At 45.6% G+C, this 18,981-nt stretch overlaps 1 protein-coding gene across 1 annotated transcript in view; it reads right to left on the bottom strand.

Annotated features, from left to right (window-relative positions):
- GRIN2B (glutamate ionotropic receptor NMDA type subunit 2B) overlaps positions 1-18,981 on the bottom strand; it is a 361,438-nt gene that overhangs the window by 47,683 nt on the left and 294,774 nt on the right. Inside the window, exons 4-8 of the mRNA XM_055395069.2 lie at positions 18,183-18,385; positions 17,216-17,387; positions 16,165-16,318; positions 11,422-11,547; positions 8,589-8,818 (exon numbers count right to left, since the gene is read on the bottom strand). Coding sequence (XP_055251044.1) covers positions 8,589-8,818; positions 11,422-11,547; positions 16,165-16,318; positions 17,216-17,387; positions 18,183-18,385 — 885 coding nt within the window. The remainder of the gene's footprint in view (positions 1-8,588; positions 8,819-11,421; positions 11,548-16,164; positions 16,319-17,215; positions 17,388-18,182; positions 18,386-18,981) is intronic.

Here is an 18,981-nt window from a genome sequence, read left to right as displayed (position 1 = left end):
AGGAGGAGAGGCGGGCAGAGAAGATGAGATGGTTGGATGGCATCACTGACTCAATGGACACAAGTTTGAGCAAACTCTGGGAGATAGTGAAGACAGGGAAGTCTGGCATGCTGCAGTTCATGGGGTCTCAAAGAGTCAGACATGACTTAGCAACTGAATAACAATTTTGGAGGACAGAGATACACATATATATGTGCACACATATGCACACACGTACATGCATATGAGTGTGCCTTCCTATGTAACAAGGAAGATACCTTCATCACATGGAGAGGACACCTGTTTGCCTTTGATGAGAAAAATAGCACCTGTGCCTGATGACCAGCCAGCATGCCTTTCAGCTCTGTAATTTGAGCAGCACAGTGAAACCCAGAATATTAAGAGGTCTGCACGAATAATATTTTCCCCAGAAGAGTTGTGAAAATGATACACCTTGCCAAAAACATGTCCACAGTCCCCTCTGACAATGACCTTCCTGCTCAGAGCCTGCGTGTGAAGCGCACACACAGCTCACACATTACATCTGAGGATAAACTATCAGTAATCAGGCTCAAGGACACAGCAGAAGTGAGCGCATAGCAACACATGGGCTTTTTATTGTCTCCTTTAATGAAGCTGCAGGGAGAAGACTCCCTCTGGGTGTAAGCCATATCTTTGCAAATCTTCAGGGTGATGTAGATCTGTTCTTCCTAGCAAAGAGGTTAGTGGGAAGAGGAACTGGATTCTGGGGTAAGAAATACCTGCTTTGGAAGGACAGGGTTGGGTGGCTGACCAGAGAAGCTGAATAGGAGAAGCAGTGGGATTTAAGCAGAGGGGCAAGCCAATGGAGTGTGGGTTACAGGAGGGTATTGAGACTCTGTGTTCACTTCCTGTGGCTCCTGTAACAAATCCCTGGTGGCTTCAAACAATACAAATTTATTCTCACATGTTCCAGAGGCCAGGAGTCCAAAATCAATGGTTGGCTTCACTCCCTTTGCAGGCTCTAGGGGAGAATCCAGGCCCGTGTCTTCCAACTTCCAGTGGTTCCCAGTGTTTCCGTGGCTGCCACACTCTCTGCCTCTTACTCCTCCTGGCCTTCTCTTCTGTGTCAGCTTTCTCCCTCTGCCCTTCTTTTGTAAGGACACTTGCATTGGATTTAGCAGGAATCCAGGGTGATTGTAACTTGAGATCCTCAACTTAATTACAAATACAGAGATATTTTTTCCAAACAAGGTCACCACTCACAGGTTCCAGGCATTAGAATGTGGACGTAGCTTTTAGGGGACCACCGTTCAATCGCAAGAAACCCTGACAGTATGGTAAGTCCCCTACATACAAACCTTCAAGTTGTGAACTTTTAAAGATGCGAACCAGCAAGGAAGCAGAACCTGTGCCATCAACATCAGGTGTGGATGAGATTGCAGCTTGCCTTCCATCTCCGATGGCTGACGGTCCTTCAGCCCCACCATCTCCCACCTCCTCGAGTCAGTAGCTTTTCCTGCCTGTTCTCTCGATGCCTGTTCAGCCCCTGCACGCTGTAGAAGTTGTTCTACTATACTGTTGTCATTTTCAAGGTACTGTATGATAACATTAACAATGTTTTCTTTCTGTGTGTGTTTGTTTATGTATGATTTGTGTGAAAAGTATTATAAACCTATTACGGTGGCTTCCCTGGTGGCTCAGCGGTAAAGAATCGCTTGCCAATGCAGGAGATGGGGGTTCGATCCCTGGGTCGGGAAGATCCTCTGGAGTACGAAATGGCAACTCACTCCAGCATTCTTGCCTGGAGAACTGCATGGACAGAGGAGCCTGGAGGACTACAGACCATGGGATCGCAAAGAGCTGGACACGACTGAGCACACACACACGTACGGTATAGCTGATTGTGTTAGTTGGGTACCTAGGCTAACTGTTGGACTTACGAACAAATTGGGCTTACGCATGTACTCATGCGGAATGGAACTTGTTCATACGTAGGGAGCTTAGTCTATAGCAGAGGTGGGAGGTGAGGAAATTTACATGGGGAACTCACGCAAGGTCAGGAAGCAGTTGGTCATTCAAGGAAAAGAGGGCAGAGTGAAGCCTGACATTGTGGAGGGGACACAAGAAGGAGAGGAAGGGGACTCTGGGCCCCCCTCGGGAGCCCCACAGCCAACACCAGGACATCTGTATCCCAGGACCGGGCAGCCAGTCAAGTCAAGAATGAATTTGAGAATCAAGAGTTCAAGGCAGCCACCTGGGGACCATAAGCAGTCCCGTTCTCAAATAATCCTAGAGACGTGGTGAGAGCCAACCCTGAGTAACAGAGTGGGGGCTGCTGAAGCCCCAGGGCTTTGTTTTGGATCCATCTGGATGGAGGCCGCCCTGGCAGGAATGAGGGGGTGCGGTACTGGGGGCGGTGGCCCATGTATAGTGTAGATTGGTTCAGCTAGCTAATCAGGAGGCAAAGGGATTGGTGTCCCTCCCTCAAACCATGCGTGTCCTGTACCCAGTACAACCCCAGAGTTTGGAGAGTTTTCTTCTGTCATTTCCTCCAGAACTGTCCTTTTCTCAAAAAAATTTATTTATTTGTGTCTGTCGAGTCTTAGTTGCGGCATGTGGGATCTTCACTATGTCATGTGGGATCTTTCCTTGTAGCACACAGACTCTCTAGCTGTGGCTCAAGGGTTCCAGAGTACACGGCTAAGTAGTTGCTGTGCTTAGGATTAGTTGCCCCGTGGCATGTGGGATCTCAGTTGCCCCATGGCATGTGGGATCTTAGTTCCCCACCAGGGATTGAACCCACGTCCCCTGCATTGCAAGACGGATTCTTAATCACTAGACCACCAGGGAAGTTCCTCTCCAGAACTGCTCTAGACCAGTTTCAACAAAAGGACCAGAGGTTTGACATCTTTGGGGGACGCCACACAATAAATTATTCCCTTATTTTGCTCAGCTACCTGAAGGCCAGGCCCAGGCCCTCATTTCTAGGTCCCCAGCTAGTAGTTCATGCCTGCTGTGTGCCTATTGGTGAGCTATTTTTAGCTCAGTATTCCAGGACCTAACCAAGGTGGCCTGGGCCAGGACCAGTGTGTGACAGATCAGGCTTGAGATCAGCTGTCTCCCACTGGCTCCTGGCCTAAAGTTAATAGGGCGAGAAAGTCCCATTTGTACAGGGGAAAGCAAGGCCCATTTCCTCACTCAACTCATGATCAAATGCCCCCCAAGCATCACACATCAGTGTAGCTGTGGTGTAAATGCACTCCTCACCAGGCTGGGTTTCTTCCAGGATGCACACTGACACATTCGTTTGCACACTGATTTAAAAAGTCATACAGTGCCTATCTGCCAGAAGGATAAGAGGCAGTTTCCAGATGCTTGTGGAACTTCTCGGGCACTCAGAAGAGTCATTGTCTAGAAAAGCCATGGGGTCCTCAGTTTTAAGAAGGCTCTCCTGATGGTACTTTCAATGCTGCAAGCAAAGATGCCTGCCCTCATTAATTAGAGAAACACCTTCTTGACATTTCAAGTGAATAAAATTCCTGTAGTTCCTCGAGGAAAAGAACCAACAAAATATAACGCGGGCATATGTCACTCACGTGGTGAGAATGAGTGAGGCACGATGCAGCCAGGCACCCTCAGGAGTCCCACGGCCTGACAGCAGCCGCTAGTGACCTTGGCAGCCTCTGCACCCCCAGCAGGCTTCCTTCAGCCGCTGACCTTTTTCCCTGCTCTCATCTCTCTCCCACCCTCCAACCATGGCTTAAAGCTCCTGGTCACAGAAGGCCCAGGCTAAAGTCAATCTTGTGGGCAGTAAGCCTGCTCAAACCCAGGAAATATCACCCTCCATTCAAAGTCATGCCTCTGAAAAACTTATGAAATAAAAGGCAAATGCTAAAACACTATCTAATTATGTGGGGAGAGTTAATCAGATAGCTAGCTACTCTTTAGTAGAGGAGAAGGATCTCACTTGTTAAGCATCAGAAAGGTAGATGGGAAAGAGCACTGGGATCTAGACATGGTGACACGCTGTTTAGGGGCTATTAGCCAGCCAGGAACATCAGAAGGGCAGATGACTTAACCTCTGCAAGCTTCAATTTTCTCATCTACAAATGAAGATATTAAAAGCACCATTACATAAGATAATCTATGTAATGTATTTGGCATTATGCCTGGTTCCTGAGAGCTGAAAAATGTTCACAGAGATATTGTTGAAGTTATATTAATAATAATGATAACTGTTACTATGATTATCAGTAGAAGTAGTTGTAGCAGTCATGGCAGTGCTAGTGTATGGTGACCTGAGAAGGGATAGATTAAGTGGAACCAAAACTGAAATCATTAAATGAGAAGACGGGAGATTAAATGAAGAAGTGGGTGCAGGGTATTAATACCAATCCTTAGCTGTGTCATAATGTTGTCTAGGGAGACATCCTGGCAAAGTGTTTTTTAGAGGCAGACACATAGAAACTCAAACCTTGGTTCTGTCACTTGATAATGTAGGACTTTACGGAATCACTAAACTTCCTGGAGCCTCAGTGTTCTTATCTGTAAAATGGGAATAATCATACCTCATGAAAATCATTTGTGTAACATATACCTAACCTACTTAATGTATCCAACCCCCAGAGGCTATGTCTTCTGTTTGTCTGGCCAAGCTCTTTCCCCTCCACATGGTGGTTGGCAGACTGCAAAATGAGAAATCCATCTGGAGAGCTGAGAATATGAGAATGAACATTGTGGCTCTTTGTTAAGAGAAGAAAGATGTCACCAGCTCCCTTACAGCCTCCTCCTACTGGGAGAGCTGAAGGAATGTACAGTAGGGTTGCTAAATGTTAGAACTTACAGCCATTTTTAGTTATAGATGCAGTGGAATCATTCTGAATTCACTGATGTAATACGTTATTGCAAGATGGAAGTCATCCAGTAAGAAGGAACCCCAAAATAGGATGCCATGGAAATTTAACTCTGAACATTCTGACTTTGTACCTCGACATAAATGAGACCCAGGAACATTTTCCTGCCATAAAATTGAAGTTAATTTCTTAAAATATATAGATTTAATGATGGCAAATACCTTCCCATCATCACTCCACAATATTTACGATTTGGTCTGATTTACATAGAAGATATGTTATCTGTGAGAGTCAAAACAAGTTTAGAAACCCTTCTCTACTTCAAATATTACCTTCCCTGATGAAAATTTAATTACACTGAAAAAAGAATCTTCAAAATCACCTCATTTCTTTGCAAAGCAAAATGTTATGGCTTTGATGGCTTTATTATTTTTTTTTCTAAATTCACAGAATATACTTCCTCTCATGCAAAGTCAGTTCCAAGACTTAGCTTTTAGTTTTGAAGGAAAACTAATAAGAATTTTGACATTTTAAGTGTACTTTCAGAAAACTCTGATTTATAATACTGCTCCTGACACTGATATGCAGTCGTGTGTTATTAGTTACTTGAATGTTTTCTATAATTATGTAAATGATGTTGACACTTTCTGGTAGGATGCTTACCATTTACTATTTTGTCATTTGCAGAGTTCTGAAATGGATCAGATCACCACATTCAAGCTGAACAGCTGTTCAAGGGCTCTTTTCTCTTGCTGTTTTCTTTGCCTGTCATGCTCAGTCCACTGCTCTGTGCAAGAGACTATTCAGTATACTTCTCTCCTTCTCTTCCCACAGACTTTTTATCAAAATGATAACCAAGTTATGGTCACTGACATTGTGGAGCACATGGTCAACTAGGGGGAGAGGGATTTCCTTGGTGGTCCAGTGGTTAAGAATCTGCCTTCCAATGCAAGGGACGTGGGTATGATCCCTGGTCGGGGAACTAAGATTCCACATGGGCCAGGGCAACTAAGCTCATGTCCTGAAACTACTACATATGCCACAACTAATACTCAGTGCAGCCAAAAGTAAATATTAAAAAATAGAGGGAGATACAGGTACAGGTCAGGTACAGGTCTGTAGATTACAATGGGGGAGACAAGGGTTATAACAAAGGTACAGATGATTGCCAGGACAGAGAAGACTATGGCAAACTTCCCAGATGAGAAAGCTTTACAAATAAGTGATCTCAAATTTGTCTTGCCATTTCAGTAGGAGTGCGGTGAGTGCAGAAGTGAGGAGAACAACCCAGGTAGGTGCAGAGGCATGTGGTTGGGAAGGAGAAGGAGGCAAGGATACCTGGAGCATAGGGTATGAGGGTCTACACACGAGATGAGATGGAATTGATGGCACACACTGGGGATCATTAGTAAAAGCTCTGAAAGCCACATCTGAAAAAAGTCACCTTTACTCTGTAAGCAATGGAGCCACAGAGTTCTTCAAGCAAAGGTGGGATCCATCTTTTCAGAACATAACCAACATGGCGTGGAGGACAGACAGGGGCAGAGCCTCTCTGTTCAAGTGGCGTGGCCCAGAACGGTATGTTCTTTCAAAGCCGCAGAAGGGAAAACAATCTCCCTCCATCTCAATTATGCTTAACTCAAGTAGAAAATCGTTCAGTTGTTGCCGGATGGCCCTTGAGAGGATGGAAAACATAAATACAGTGTCCTAATAAATTCTCGGAGGCATCGGAAGAAAACAATGTGATGGAAGTGGTGGCTCCCCCACTGAATGCCCCAGAGTACCCTGACCTCAAGCACGTTGTGTACTGCAAAGGGACATGATTCCACCACCCTCTGCATGAGAACAGGACCTGCCACACCTCTGCCATTCCCTGATGTGAGGACACGGTCCTCCGTACCTCTGCCAGACCCACATGTGGGGATGAGCCCTGCCATGCCTCTGTCACATTTGTGTTTGAGGAGGGGCATGGCTTCCCTGGTAGCTCAGAGGGTAAAGGATCTGCCTGCAATGCAGGAGACCTGGGTTCAATTGCTGGGTTGGGAAGATCCCATGGAGGAGGAAATGGCAACCCATTCCAGTATTTTTGCCTGGAGAATCTCCATGGAAGGAGGAACCTGGCAGCTACAGTCACAAAGAGTTGGACACAACTGAGTGACTAACACACACACACACACATACGGCCTACTGCAGCCATGCCAGGTCCAGGTATGGAGCCCTGAGGGATCAGCTGTTCTCAGCCCCATTACTGACCAGGTTACAGAAATGGGCACAAAAAGCAGTTGTAGAAGGGAGTGAGGGGAGAGGTCTAGCTCAGGTTTTCTGAGGGGATCATGATGGTGAAGGAAAGATATTGACAAAGGAACAAGGTGAGAAAGGCTTAAAATGAATGAAGTAATAGATGGATGAATATCTGAATAAATGCATAAGTCAGGAGTTAGAATAAAGAAGTAAAAAAACAAACAAACTTAAAAGTAAAGAAGGAAATACAAGAAAGGGAATAGTTTAAAAATTAAGGAAGAAAAATAAAGTGAAAAGGAAGACACACCAGAGAAAGAGCTGACATAAAGAGGAAAACATTGTGAGTGATCCTTTTGTGTGTGTATACAAAAAAAAAAAAAAAATATATATATATATATATTCATTTCCTTAAGAAGCTTGTTATCTTCTTCATGCTTCTGAATGTTCTTGATGAGTAGTGATGAGTAGGTGGAGAAACCATAACTGGAGCCCCCAAAGAGACCATCTTCTCCTTTTCCCTCTTCCCGAACCACTTGCTCAGTGGTTAATTAGGTTTATCTTGAGGAAAGCTGCACACGTGATAAACCATTAACTACATGTGACATGTCTGGTCTAACACAGGTCTGTCTGTATCACACAGTTTCTCCTGCGGGTAGGGATGGGAAATCATGGTTTCTAAACCTTAAGAAAGCAGAGAGGAGGAGGTTTGTGGTCAGTGAACGTCTCCAGAGGGTTCTGGGGTGTCCAGAAGCTTTGCTGGGCACTCTGGGAAGGCAGCCCCTAGTGCCAGGGTTGGACCACCCCAGTTACCAGAAGTGCAGGTGACAGAGCTCTACAGAAACTGATGGTTCCAGCAGACCTAGAGAGTCACAGGTGCTGAGCATGGGTTTTGTATGTCCTCACCCAGAGACCATGGCAATCAGCAGACACGCCTCCCTGCGCCCGCCATGGCATAGGCCAGCAACGAGGCCTGCGCTGGGTTCGGGGACAGCCCATTCATGGGTGTACCCCACCCCCACCCCAGGCAATCATCCAGTTAAAGGGCAGCTACTTTTCTTCAGGACACAATGAGAATAATCCTCCTTCCCAGCCCTGGGAATGTGCGAGTGTGCAGAGGAACAAAGGGGGAACGCGCAGGCGAACAGCCCTGGGTAGAAAATGAAGGCCTAAGAAGCCGGTACGCTCAATGTGGGTGCACGGGGCAGCCCTCTAATGACACCCCAAATTCACAGCTCTGTGCTGAGCATACCCAACAACAGGAGCCCTGCGCTCAGAAAGCTGCTAACACACCAAGCCCCTCATTTGCAGCCCAGAGCCTGCTGGCGCCAACCTTTTACAAATGAGAAGGCAAACGTGAAGTGATATTATTTCAGTGGGGACACTGATTTCTGCTCTCGCGTCCCAATTTAAGGAGTCATAAGAAAGAACGGTCGATTTTAGAGATTGAGAAAATTAACAGGTCCATGAGAGCTCTGAGTACGGCTCAGAACGGGACCAAGGGAAAAGATGGGTGGTTTCAAGGGGTGCTCCTACCTTTTTGTCACTCAGGCCGGAAACCTGGTCCACATACTCCTCTTGGATCATGAAGGCAGCTAAGTTGGCAGTGTAGCTGGCCAGGAAGATGACGGCAAAGAAGGCCCACACGGACACCATGATCTTGGACGTGGTACCCTTGGGGTTCTGCACAGGGACGGAGTTGTTAAACACCAGACCCCACAGTAACCAAATAGCTTTGCCGATGGTGAAAGATGGGCCACCTGGCTCTGGTGGGACAAAAAAGACAAGGACAGAAGGTCAAGACAGACTCACCAGTTCCATTTAAACCTACACGTACATAGGCTGATAAGTTCCTGCTTAGACTGGACACCAGCCAGTGAAGCCCCAGCCCTTTCCCAGGTGACTTTTTCAGTTGAGAGTTCATGTCTCACTTCTTCTGGGGCCCTCCGGAAGGCAGAAGAGAAAAATCAGAGGCCTGGGATGTGTGGGGGAGCTTACTCCAACCAATGACCATAACTCAACCAGGACAACGGAAGAGCCAGCTTTCTGCCTTGATGGATGGAAGACCATTAAGATCCCATCAAAACTGAGTAACAAAGGCAACCATCCCACTGTGGTCACCTTTGCATCCTCATTACTATTTTTCTTAAAATTTATATTTGTATCTACCAAGAAAGCAATTAAACTTCAAAGAAGATGAGCAAGAACCATGCAGGGTCTTTTCTGTCCATTGGTCACAGACCTCCTCCAATTTTATTCACTGACACCTCTTTGAATGCAGTTGATCCTGATTTTTCTTTGCCTTCTAGCACTCAGCGCTCAGTGTTTCAAAGACAATCTTGACCTCACTCCCATGGCAAAACCTTCCACCTGGCTGCCTCCAGCAGTGCCTGCCTTTTGTGTAAGAGAACACCAGGAGGCCCAGAGAGTGAGCTGCAGACCCCTGGCTTGGCCACATGAATCTAAAGGCAGAAACGTAGGCTCTTTGTCCTCCACCCAAACTTTATGTAGATCATGCAGGGCTTCTGCCCATGAATTTATTGTGACCGCTCTGCTTTCTCTGCTTGGTGATAGTGAAACCTTGCCTGCTCCCTGTGTCTGCTGGCAGCTCCTCTGCTGCAGAAATGAACATCTGCGCACACAGTTTTACAGCACATTAGCACAGGTCTCACGATGCTTTCTGCGATCCTTTGAGCATCTGCTCTGCCACCTAAATCATCAGTGACTACACATGTCAGGCCTAAGATCTAACTGTGCACACACATCTGTGTGTGTGTGGACCTTATTTCATGGAGCAGATGCATACTGAAAGAGTTGTGTCTAAATCAAAGTTTTCTACGCTGTAAGATGCCCCAAGGAGACTTGATATCTAAAGTGGCCCCATGTTGAATTTCTTGGCGAAGACAAGCATCCTTCGGTAAAGTGAGTCATCGTAAGTTCTAGCTCTGAATTTGGTGTCTGAATATTTGCCACTTTGATTTTCTTTGTGGGTCGGGGAGGGTACATGCTGGCTTTACTTCTTAACATCGCCAACATATGTAGGTACTCTTGTGCTTCTCCAATGTCTCACTTGTTACTAATCGGGATGGGGAGTAGTCACGGCTTTTGAGTGACCTTCTGGCACAAGCAGGAAGCACTTGACTATTCAAATTTCCAGCCCAGAATGCACACCCCAGATGAGAAGGTAGGTGTGCACCTGGAAATCCTTCAGTGTAGGAGAGGTTCACAGCCTGGACTGTGAATTCAACAGAAGCACAAGGGAAGCTTTGACAGAATATCGCTGCCTGGCACCCCATCCCCAGAGATTCTTATTAAATTGGCATGGGGTGGAGTGGTTATTCTAACATGCAACCAAGGCAGAGAACTGCTATTTTGAAACATATAGTGGTTCGAGTCCCGCTCTGGACTTGAATATGGAATATTCAGAATATTGGAATATGAGGTCTTCGCACCTTTGTCTTTTAAGTGTCCTATAGTTAATTCTTAATGTATTAAGAATCTCTCCTCTTTGAGGCATAATTCCAGGATAGAGCTCACACTGTGGATGGGAAAAGACTCAGAGAAGGCATAATATTTCCTAATCCTGGGGTTCTCAGGAAGTTTTAGAAGAGATATTTAGAAGGATCCCATGGCCCCCTTTGGAAATCTAGTAAACTTTGTGTGAAGTCTCCCAAATGCCTCAAACACATGGGTGGACCCTCATAGCCAGGAAGATGGATGGACCACCCCCAAGAGTAGCTGTGGGTGAGAACTGTTACCGCCTGGCCATTTTATTTAATACTCAAATCTCTACCTCTTGACAGAGGGATGTGAGCTGTGGACACATGCTGTAGAGACCAGAGGTGATTCTTTGGCTGTGGAGAATTCTTTCAGTCACAACTACCCTGGCGTGACCTATTTTTTCTTTTCTTTTTTTTTTTTTTTTACCATTCTAGATGTTTTATTCTCTGAATTCAGAAAATTCTGAAACTAGTTCTAGCCCTTGCTTTTCCATGATTCAGTCTACTTTTTTTCTTATTCTCAAAACATGCATCTCATCTGCCTTGTTAGCCCATCTGATCAGACAGACTGCTTATCATAGCCTAAGGTTATCACAACAGTTTCCTCTAACACGGTTATGTTACGTATCTCCTGTCAGCTCTGCTCTCACTCGCCCAGGGGTGGAATTGGGCTTGGGGTCAAGCTTGAGCTGGGGAGGGGACACACAGATTCAAACTAGCATCTTAATTGGGGTCTTTCTAACAAGTCACCAAGAGGACAGCCTAGAAGGCTGAGGGTTAGGGAGGAGGCAGATAGCAGGTGAGGGGCACAGAGATTCAGAGCCGAGAACTAGAAAAAGGCAGACATGCAGCGGTTACAGATGCCTTACCTCTGCCGTCAGCGAGGCACCTGTTGTAACCCACGGGGCTAAAGTACTCGAAGACAAAGACGGCCACGGCCGAGACGATGAGGAGCATCACAAACATCATGACCCACACGTCAGCGCTGAATGGCTCTGGGGAAGGAGAACATCAGCACTCAGGGTTAAAACAGAGAACGAACGGGTCCTGAGTTAGTCATGTGTTCTTCACTCCGTGCGATGCATCTCTTTGGGAAACACAAACCACAAGTGTGTGCTCCTTTCAGAGAGCCAGGGCCTCAGTTAGGGAGGAGCAAGAGGCTGTGTCTGACTATTTCCATTGCCCTGATATTGCTGCTGCTGCTTAGTTACTTCAGTCGTGTCCGACTCTGTGTGACCCCATAGACGGAAGCCCACCAGGCTCCCCTGTCCCTGGGATTCTCCAGGCAAGAACACTGGAGTGGGTTGCCATTTCCTTCTCCAATGTGTGAAAGTGGAAAGTGAAAAGTGAAAGTGAAGTCGCTCAGTTGTGTCCAACCCCCAGCGACCCACAGACTGCAGCCTACCAGGCTCCTCCATCCATGGGATTCTCCAGGCAAGAGTACTGGAGTGGCTTGCCATTGCCCTGATAGGCATGTGGAAATTTATTTTCTTTCAAACACGTGAGAAGGACAGCCTCTTGCCTGTCCTTTTTGAGATGGTAGAGATATTTTCTGCCACAATTAGACCGATATCTGGGTTTTTGGTAAACAGTGGAACTAGAATAAGTATTGAGGTGGCCAAAAAGTTGGGCTTCCCCAGTTTAGTGGTAAAGAATCCATTTACAGTGCAGGAGCTGCAGGAGTTGCAGGTTTGATCCCTGGGTCAGTAAGATCCCCTGGAGGAGGGCATGACAACCCACTCCAGTATTCTTGCCTGGAGAATCCCATGCACAGAGGAGCCTGGTGGGCTATAGTCCACAGGGTCGCAAAGAGTCGGACATGACCAAAGTGACTGAACATGCACTCATGTGGCCAAAAGGTTCGTCATGATTTTTCCATAACATCTTACAGAAAAACTCAAATGAACTTTTTAGCCAACCCTACACTAGACATGGAGTGAGTCCTGTGGGACACACTCTTGGTTTACACCCTCATCTATATGCCACATCCCACAGTGGGACCTAGGAAAGCTTTCAGTAACATCTTCAAGCCTTGCAGCCAAGTTCATTCTCAACAAACTCAGTCACTCTTAGAGGCTTGAATTGGTTCAGTAATACTTAAGTACAATGAATGACTCCCTTGCCTCCTTGGCTCACTTCTCTTAAACTTTCCTGCCTAGACTGACTTTTTCAACTTGCTTGGATATGGTGTATTTTATTAGATATCATTAGTGTATGAGACTATGTCAATGTTAAAAATAAAAAATCTAAATTAAATATCAGTATCTACAACACTGGGAATGTAGCAAATAACAGAGGAACATGATAATTAACAATATAAGCACAATCTAGTCCTTATTTCCAGGTGACAGGGTTGATGGGACAAGACCAGGCAAGATAGCAGGAATGTTCTACATTTGCTTTCTTTAATTTCTTTAATAATTTTTGGAGACTCTCTTCCAGCTGATCTGAATCTCTCTGGCTCAGAGGCGTACAGTAATTGAACACTGAATTCCAGTAGCTCTCTCTAGAGGCCTGTGAAAAGGGACAATCACTCTTCAGTCCCACAGTACAACACTTCCTCAATTGTGCTTCAAAATAGCTCTGGCCTTTTATAGCTGTCACATCACATTGTACACTCCGAGCTAAGTGAATTAACATGCTGTTTTCTCCATCTTCCAAATCATTAATAAAGATGAAACTGAAAAGGGGGAAAACAGACTGGAAATTCAAAAATATTTCCTTAACTTTGAAATCTACTTTACTTTTAAACTCCGAAGGGAATTATAACAGCCTGATCACTTAATTAATTTAAAAAGAACCTTGATAAGGCACACTCCAACTGTGAAATGCAAAACCTTTCAGTGGCAGCCAGAGATGTGAGGGTGGATGGTACAGTTCAAAGCCTCCAGACAGTAGAGTCAAACCAGTCAAGCCTAAAGGAAGTAAACCCTGACTATTCATTGGAAGAACTGATGCTGAAGCTGAAGCTCCAATATTTTGGTCATCTGATGCTAACAGCTGACTCATTAGAAGAGATCTCGATACGGGGAAAGATTGAGATCAGGAGGAAAAGGGGATGGCAGAGGACAAGATGGTTGGGTGGCATCACCGACTCAATGGACATGAATTTGAGCAAACTCTGGGAGATAGTGAAGGACAGAGTAGCCTGGCACGCTGCAGTCCATGGGGTAGCAGAGTCGGACACAACTGAGCAAATGAACAATAAAAAAGTGGAGTAGAAACCCTCTCCTCCTTGGTTCTGACTGACTGCAGTCCTACTCCAATCTCACTTTGTCCAAGATTAGGGAATAACTGAGTAAAATCACTGTCTCTAGGCTTTCTTTCCCCTCATTAGGCCCAGGGCAATTTTCAGGACATAAAACACAAAATAATATCTGTACTGTTCTACACAATTTAGAAAGTACCTCATCACATAGTTTCTATGGTCCTTTAATAACGGCCCTTTCATGATGGATTATTATATGTATTTTACAGAGCAGTAAACTAAGACTTAACGGTCCCAGCCCTTTGTAATTCATACTCAGAAGGTGGCAGGGCCAGGTTATGAAAACTGAGGGCCTCTGAGGGCAAAAGTCTGTGCTTTTCCATTTAAAGTCACATCTTAGTCCCAGCCCACTGGAATGGTTCCTGATTTAGGAGTTGAGCTCTGAAATGGCCCCACATGTACTAGAACACAGGCTGCAAGGGCAGCCACGTCTAAACTTTAATCCTGGATCTGCTCCTTACTAGCTGGAAGACTGCTGGAAAATTACATAAATGAGATTCAGTTTCCTAAGCCGTAAACTGGGTATGTTAATAGTGTCAATGAAATAATATAATCGAAGTTTGTAGAGCGATGCCTGGGCCTTCACATAATAAGTGTTCAATAAATATTGACTTCTCTTACTCCTGTAATTAACTGACTGTTCCTCCTACACACACACACACACACACACACACACACACACACACACACACACACACATCCCGCCTGGCATTTCTGTGTCATCCTAGAGCTACATTGGATTTTCTAGTTCAGAAGTTAAGGTTAGTGCTGGGCTGACAAGGTGAGAATTACAATATGGTTTATTTGTATCTTTTAATGTTTCAATTACCCTTGTAAAGGAGAAAAAGCAAATAAAATACGTAAAACTGTTCTGAGGATTAATATACATAGTGTGTGCTATCCAATACCAATTCACATAAAATTGGCAGGGCGAGAATTGCTTTACTGTGAGTAAGAGGTTAGTTGAGAAATCTGAGTAATTATAGAAAAATTCTCTGGACTCTGTAACTCTGCCTTGGAGTATGTTCCTTCAATAATTCTTCCCAGATTGGAACTGAAAGAAGTGTTAATCGTTGTCTATTCCAATATCCTCACAAAAAAGTATTAATGCCCTTTAGAGAGATGGTGACTGGCCCAAGGGCCTGCAGCTTGTTTAGGACCAAATCAGCTTCCTATCTCCTAGCCAGTGGTTGGTTTTCAAGGTGACATTTTATTTTCCAATCCCTTGCTCTCACAGTCCCTGCAAAAAAATATGGAGTATGAGCTCACAAAAGACCTCATCTAATTGAAATCTTGGCCTCACCTCACCTGGTCTTATATCATACGGAAGGCTTTTGACACATAAGTGATGCTGGAGAGTGAGGTACAGGTTCCTATGGGGAAGGGTGGGGGATAGGTTAGGGTCAGAATAGCTTGATTTGGCAAAGCCTCTGAAAATTAATGTGAAGGCAGAAACCCCCCCCTTTTTTTTTGGTAGCACTGAGCTCCATTCTTGAAGATAATTTGAAATAAAAAAGTATTTGAATGATATCCAAAATTAGAAGTTATTAAAGCAGGAAGCAGCTTCAGAGATCAGCTAGTCAAAATGCCTTCTTCTACGGTTGAAGGCTGAGTGCCAAAGAACTGATGCTTTCGAATTGCGGTGCCTGAGAAGACTCTTGAGAGTCCCTTGGACTGCAAGGAGATCAAACCAGTCAATCCTAAAGGAAATCATCCCTGAATATTCACTGGAAGGACTGATGCTGAAGCTGAAGCTCCAATATTTTGGCTACCTGATGCTAAGAGCTGACTCACTGGAAAAGACCCTGATGCTGGGAAAGACTGAAGGCAAAAGGAGAAGGAGGTGGCAGGGGATAAGATGGTTAGTAGATAGCATCACTGACTCAATGGACATGAATTCAGGCAAACTCCGGGAGATAGCGAAGGACAGGTGAGACTGGTCTGGTGCGCTGCAGTCCAGGGGGTCAGGAAGAGGAGCACACGACTTAGCAACTGAACAACAGCAATAATGGATGAAGAAACTGGGCCCCAGCACGGAGCAAGCTTGTTCTAGGTTAAATGACAGGAAGTGGCGGGAGCGGGACTCAAGTAAGATCCCTTGCTACCTTGATTCCTGCATTGTAATCATTTTTTTTAAATAGGGAATGATGCCTTCCTATTTTTGAGAGTGTTCTTCAGTTTCCATGTTGGAGAAAGATCAGTTCTGAGGTCCCCACAAGGAAATCCCTGGCTGAGGGAAGCGCCTGGCAAACCAGTTCCTGACTGAGAGAGCCTGTACCTGTTCTCCATTTCCTCTACCTGTCCCTGCATCCATATCCTTCACACCTGCAAGCCCATCACTCACCTAAGAAGGCAGAAGGTGAGACGGTCCCATTGCTGCGTGACACCATGACGCTGATGCCAGTCTCTATGAAGGGCACGGAGAAATCGACCACTTCTGATCGCTCCTCGTTGATGGTCAGCGACCCCACTGCCATGTAGGCCCTCTTCATGACCACCTGAGGAAAAAGGTGCAAGGCTCCAGTTAAGAGTGCCCAGGGAGGTGAGGGGTCAATATGGGGAAAATATTCTGGGCCCTAGAGTACTTCCCTTTGTATAGTGGAAACAGTACATTTCATTTACAGTCATCCCTCAGTGTCCCCAGGTACCAATACCTGGCCGTGGATACCAACACCTGCGGATCTTTAAGTCCCACAGTCAGCCCTCTTTATCTTCAGATTCCACCAACTGATGTTAGTAAACATAGGACAGGATCTGTGGTTGGTTGAATCCCAAGACGCAAAACCCACAGGTAAGGAGGGCCGCTGATGTACTGATTGAGAAAAATCCATGCATACATGGAGCCACACAGTTTAAACCTATGCTGTTCAAGAGTCAACTGCACTATTTTGTATTTTCTAGATAGCTGGGCGGCGGGGAGGTTCCCTGGTGGCTCAGTGCGAAAGAATCCGCCTGCCAATGCAGGAGACAGGGGTTCGAGCCCTGGGTCGGGAAGATCCCCTGGAGAAGGAAATGGCAACCCACTCTAGTATTCTTGCCTGGGAAATCCCATGGATAGAGGAGCCTGGCAGGCTACAGTCCATAGGGCAGCAAAAGAGTTGGACATGACTGAGCAGTTCAACAGCAATAGCAGGAAGCTGCTGTATAGTGTAGGGAGCTCAGTTTAGAGCTCTGTGATCACCTAGGGGGTGGGATGGAGGGTGAGAGGGGGGCGGAAGAGAGACGGGGTGTAGGTTTACATATATAACTGACTCATGCTATCATACAGCAGAAATGAACACAAAACTGTAAAAGCAGTTACACTCCAATAAAAAACGCTGATTGTGAAATAAGCATTTTTTATATTAGATGAAACAAATGAAACATGGAAACAGCCCTTAACTCCTGACACTCACCTCTCCAATCATACCATTCCAGGTTCCATTGATTTTCTTCCCATGCTTGCCGTTGGTAACCAGGTAAAGATCATAGGTGAACTTCACAGATTTCGAAATTTTCTTAAGGATATCAATACAGAACCCCTTGCAGCACTTTTTGATGTAACCTGGCTCCTCATCTGTTTTATTTCTAACCGGGTAAAGAAACAAACAATAAAAAAAAAAAAAAAACAGGCTTTTATACAAGAGGCAAAATATTACCCTTTGCCATTAAAACTCCAAGCAGAAAGCGGGCACCCCTTCACAGCTCAGCACAATTTATATCAGGCCTGAGTGAGGACATAAATCAGAACACAGAACTAAAATAATCTCATTATCTCATCACACTGGACCATGTTTTCTTATAATTTTCAATGCTCCTTTGAAGTACAAAATGCATCAGGAAAGTATAGATATTCGAAGGGTTTAGCTGGATGAAATTTCATACATGCAACTCAATCATTTAACCAGAACCCAAATCCAGATACAGGAGAGTTACCAGCACCTTAGAGGCCTCTTGATCTCCCTTCCAGACCCTTTCCACCCTCGCCAAAAATGAACCATTATCCTGACTTCTAACAACATAAGATTAGTTTTATCTATTTCCCAAAATGTTTCTAAATCTCACAATGTCAAGACATGCTGACTGGAAAAAACATCTTTCAAAGCCAATGTAAATTTAAATCTCCATGAACCTGAATCTCATGGAGATCCAGGCAAAGCCTCAGAAATGATAACAGGTTTAGCGGCAATCTCCCGGGTCATGATCTGGATAGAACCAGATGCCAGACCACAGGGCTGCCAGAAACCCCATCACTCAACAGTAACAGGATTCAGACATGGCGCCCAATCAATTCTGTGCCTCGGACCCCAGCCTGGTTGCTGGGGACAAACTGACTGTCCCAGGCCCCACTCCCTCCCCAGAGCCCCGGGGAAGGTGACATACTCGGAGATGATGCGCTTTTGGCAGGGGACCGTGTTCCTCATGCAGGTTCCACTCAGAGGGTCCACGCTCTCCACAATGACGAATGGGGCTTCCTCCAGTGTTACGATGCTCAGGTGGTCATCCTCCTGTTCTTCCGTCTCAGGACACATTCGGGGCCACACGTAGTACTTCATCTGCAGGGACTTGTCTTTCCACTTCCCTACCTGCACAGGGGTAAAGGAAAGACTCAGAAACCACTGGCAGAGACAGGGTGGCCTCTCCTGGCATCACCCAGTCAGCTGTTAAACGAAGGTCAAAGATGCTGGCTTTGTCCATAGGAGAGAGACGGATCCTCCTTAGACCATATGCTCAGGATGAGAATACTGTGTCTGGATCTAAGGAAGGCAGGATATTCATTTACTCACCCATGTACCAAACATGAAAAGAGGGCCTACTATGTGCCAGACATGCTGCTAAGCCCCAGGGCTCAAAGAAGCCCTATCCTTCATCAAGCTCACATTGAGTGAAGGAGTCAAAGTGTAATCAAATGTTTATGGTGCCCAGTGACAAGTGCAAAAACTGATGCCTGTCCCAGTGCTGGGAGGAGGCTGGAGCTGCCTGCCTGGAGTGCCTGGCGGTGTTTTCTCCCTAACTGTAGTGAGGAGTGGGATGATGAGAGCACAGTGTAGTTCTGGAAAGGTCAACAGAGTGACTGGAGCAAATAATCCAGAAGGATGTGTTTTGGCCAGAGGTCCAGGGGAAAGCCATGTGGACAACTGGGTGGATCTGAATTGGAATAAAACGGTGAGTCAGGATGAAA

Source organism: Moschus berezovskii, chromosome 6 (genome assembly GCF_049115385.1).
Source record: "Moschus berezovskii isolate FMDL1 chromosome 6, NW_MosBer_1.0, whole genome shotgun sequence".
NCBI lineage: Eukaryota > Metazoa > Chordata > Mammalia > Artiodactyla > Moschidae > Moschus > Moschus berezovskii.
Note: the sequence above shows the minus strand (reverse complement) of the source record. Positions and strands in the feature narration are given on the sequence as shown.